We start from the raw sequence: 3,520 nt of genomic DNA, 5'->3' as shown, positions 1-3,520 counted from the left end.
TTATTGTAGAAAATGGAAATCATTACAGAAAAAAAATCTTTCTCAAGCGCATCGAAATTCCCCCCCCCCTCCCCCCCCACCCCTCCTCCCAACTCCCAGAAAATTCCCAATTCCTGGATAGGAGCCGGACAGAGTTTCAACTCCAAAGATCACCAGCAGAGAAAAACATCGTCAGTTCTCAGGAGGACGAGGGGAGAGTGCGGGAGACTGGGAGATGGATAGATTGTTGGGGGGAGACACTGAGGGACATGGGGAGAGTGTGGGAGACTGGGAGATGGATAGATTGTTGGGGGGAGACACTGAGGGACACGGGGAGAGTGTGGGACACTGGGAGATGGAGAGATTGTTGGGGGGAGACACTGAGGGGACACGGGGAGAGTGTGGGAGACTGGGAGGTGGATAGATTGTTGGGGGGAGACACCGAGGGGACACGGGGAGAGTGCGGGAGACTGGGAGATGGATAGATTGTTAGGGGGAGACACTGAGGGACACGGGGAGAGTGTGGGAGACTGGGAGGTGGATAGATTGTTTGGGGGAGACACCGAGGGGACACGGGGAGAGTGCGGGAGACTGGGAGATGGATAGATTGTTGGGGGGAGACACTGAGGGGACACGGGGAGAGTGCGGGAGACTGGGAGATGGATAGATTGTTGGGGGGAGACACTGAGGGACACGGGGAGAGTGCGGGAGACTGGGAGATGGATAGATTGTTGGGGGGAGACACTGAGGGACATGGGGAGAGTGCGGGAGACTGGGAGATGGATAGATTGTTGGCGGGAGACACTGAGGGACATTGGGAGAGTGTGGGAGACTGGGAGATGGATAGATTGTTGGCGGGAGACACTGAGGGACATGGGGAGAGTGCGGGAGACTGGGAGGTGGATAGATTTTGGCGGGGGGGAGACAGAGGGGATTCTGGGAGGCGGGGGGTCAGCGATGGATCTCAGACGTTGGTGCGGGCGGGCCCCGCGGGGTTGTTGATGTACTTGGCGCTGTAGCCCGAGCCCGCGCCCCCTCCCCTCGGCCATGAGCAGCAGAGGAGCGCCCCCCCCAGCGCCAGCAGCCCCGCGGCCACCCACCCCACCCAGATGCTGGTGCCGATCTCCCGCTTGTCGGTCACCTGCGGGTCGTAGAAGTTGGAGACGGTGAGGTGGGCCGACCAGCTGACCGGCACCAGCACCAGGAGGCCGGCCAGCACCAGCAGCCCCCCGGCGCCCGCTGCCACCTTCCCCTTGACCCCCTCGTCCTGCAGGCAGGTGGTGAAGTTGGCACCGGCCAGGGCGAGCAGCAGGCCCAGGCCGGAGAGGACGATGGCGATGACGGTGAGGGCGCGAGCGGCCTGGACATCGGAGGGCAGCGACAAGATGGAGTCGTAGTACTTGCACTGCTGCTGCCCGGTGCTCTGGGTGACGCAGTTCTTCCAGATGCCGTCCTGGTGGGTCTGCGCCGTGACGATGCTGGCGCCCACGAAGGAGCTCTGGTTCCACTTGGGCAGCACGCAACAGACCACCGCGGCGACCAGCCCCAGCAGGCACAGGGAGATGCCGAGGGCTTGCAGACCGCTCGACGCCATCGTCCCGACCTGAGCGGCGAGAGAGAGAGAGAGGGACAGCTCATCACTGCTCTCCCCGAAATCCCCGAGCACTACGGGACAATTTCCCCACGGCCGATCCCACCCTAACCTGTACATCCCTGGGCACTACGGGACAATTTCCCCACGCCTGATCCCACCCTAACCTACACATCCCCGAGCACTACGGGACAATTTCCCCACGGCCAATCCCACCCTAACCCGCACATCCCTGGGCACTACGGGACAATTTCCCCACAGCCAATCCCACCCTAACCTGCACATCCCTGGGCACTACGGGACAATTTCCCCACAGCCAATCCCACCCTAACCTGCACATCCCTGGGCACTACGGGACAATTTCCCCACGGCCAATCCCACCCTAACCTGTACATCCCTGGGCACTACGGGACAATTTCCCCACGGACGACCCACCCTAACCTGCACATCCCTGGGCACTGCGGGACAATTTCCCCATGGCCAATCCCACCCTAACCTGCACATCCCTGGGCACTACGGGACAATTTCCCCATGGCCAATCCCACCCTAACCTGCACATCCCTGGGCACTACGGGACAATTTCCCCACGGCCAATCCCACCCTAACCCGCACATCCCTGGGCACTACGGGACAATTTCCCCACGGCCAATCCCACCCTAACCCGTACATCCCTGGGCACTACGGGACAATTTCCCCACGGCCAATCCCACCCTAACCCGTACATCCCTGGGCACTACGGGACAATTTCCCCACGGCCAATCCCACCCTAACCTGTACATCCCTGGGCACTACGGGACAATTTCCCCACGGCCAATCCCACCCTAACCCGCACATCCCTGGGCACTACGGGACAATTTCCCCACGGCCGATCCCACCCTAACCCGCGCATCTTTGGACTGTGGGAGGAAACGTATGCAGACGCGGAGGGGAGGGGAATGTACACACTGCACGCAGTTGCCCCCCGAGGGGTGGTTTCGCACCACAGGTCCCTGGTGTCGTGAGGTCCTGTGCCAACCCATTCTCCCACTGTCTCCCCACAACTGCTTACCCCCCTCGGTCCAGGCCACTCAGTAATCGATCAGATTCCTTCCCCCCTACCCTCCTACACCCCCACCAGATGTTGTCCCAGAGCCCTCGAACGTCCCTCATATTCGTCCCTCCACTGCCCGGATCTCCTCCGGGACAGCGTGAGGGGGTAAAGCGCCCTCCAGGGCAACGCGGGGTGGGGTGCTGCACTTTGGGAAGACTTGACGGTCAGGTCTTGGGGAGTGTTGCTGAACACGGAGACCTTGGAGTGCAGGTTCATAGCTCCTCGAAAGTGGAGTCGCAGGTAGATAGGATAGTGAAGGAAGGTGCTTCGGTACGCTTTCCTCGATCGGTCAGTCATGATGTGGAAGGTGTCACAGCGTGGAAACAAGACCCTTCGGCCCTTCCCGTACGTGCTAGCTAGCCCGGATATCCCAACCCAATCTCGTCCCACCTGCCAGCACCCGGCCCCTTATTCCTCCAAACCCTTCCTATCCACGTTCCCCCCATCCAGATACCTGTCGTCATTGTCCCAGCCCCCACCACTTCCCCTGGCAGCTCCTCCCACACACGGACCACCCCCTGGGGGAAAAAGTTACCCCTTAGGTCCCTTTCCCCCTCTCACCCTAAACCTATCCCCTCGTGGACATGGATAGGGTAAATAGACAAGGTCTTTTCCCCCTGGGGTGGGGGAGCCCAGAACTAGAGGGTTATAAAATCACGAGGGGGACATGGATAGGGTAAATAGACAAGGTCTTTTCCCCCTGGGGTGGGGGGAGCCCAGAACTAGAGGGGGGTAGGTTTAAGGTGAGGGGGGGAAAGGGACCTGAGGGGTAACGTTTTCCCCCCAGGGGGTGGTCCGTGTGTGGGAGGAGCTGCCAGAGGAAGTGGTGGGGGCTGGGACAATGACAACAGGCATCTGGA

At 60.8% G+C, this 3,520-nt stretch overlaps 1 protein-coding gene across 2 annotated transcripts in view; it reads right to left on the bottom strand.

The window, feature by feature from the left end:
* Nucleotides 1–292: 292 nt before the first annotated feature.
* LOC132809923 (claudin-4-like) overlaps nt 293–3,520 on the bottom strand; it is a 6,660-nt gene continuing 3,432 nt past the window's right edge. For both annotated transcript variants that reach the window (XM_060822605.1, XM_060822604.1), the window contains exon 2: nt 293–1,582. In XM_060822605.1, coding sequence (XP_060678588.1) covers nt 944–1,573 — 630 coding nt within the window. In that variant the 5' untranslated portion in view covers nt 1,574–1,582 and the 3' untranslated portion in view covers nt 293–943. The remainder of the gene's footprint in view (nt 1,583–3,520) is intronic.

The sequence above is a fragment of the Hemiscyllium ocellatum genome, unplaced genomic scaffold, assembly GCF_020745735.1.
Source record: "Hemiscyllium ocellatum isolate sHemOce1 unplaced genomic scaffold, sHemOce1.pat.X.cur. scaffold_1428_pat_ctg1, whole genome shotgun sequence".
NCBI lineage: Eukaryota > Metazoa > Chordata > Chondrichthyes > Orectolobiformes > Hemiscylliidae > Hemiscyllium > Hemiscyllium ocellatum.
Note: the sequence above shows the minus strand (reverse complement) of the source record. Positions and strands in the feature narration are given on the sequence as shown.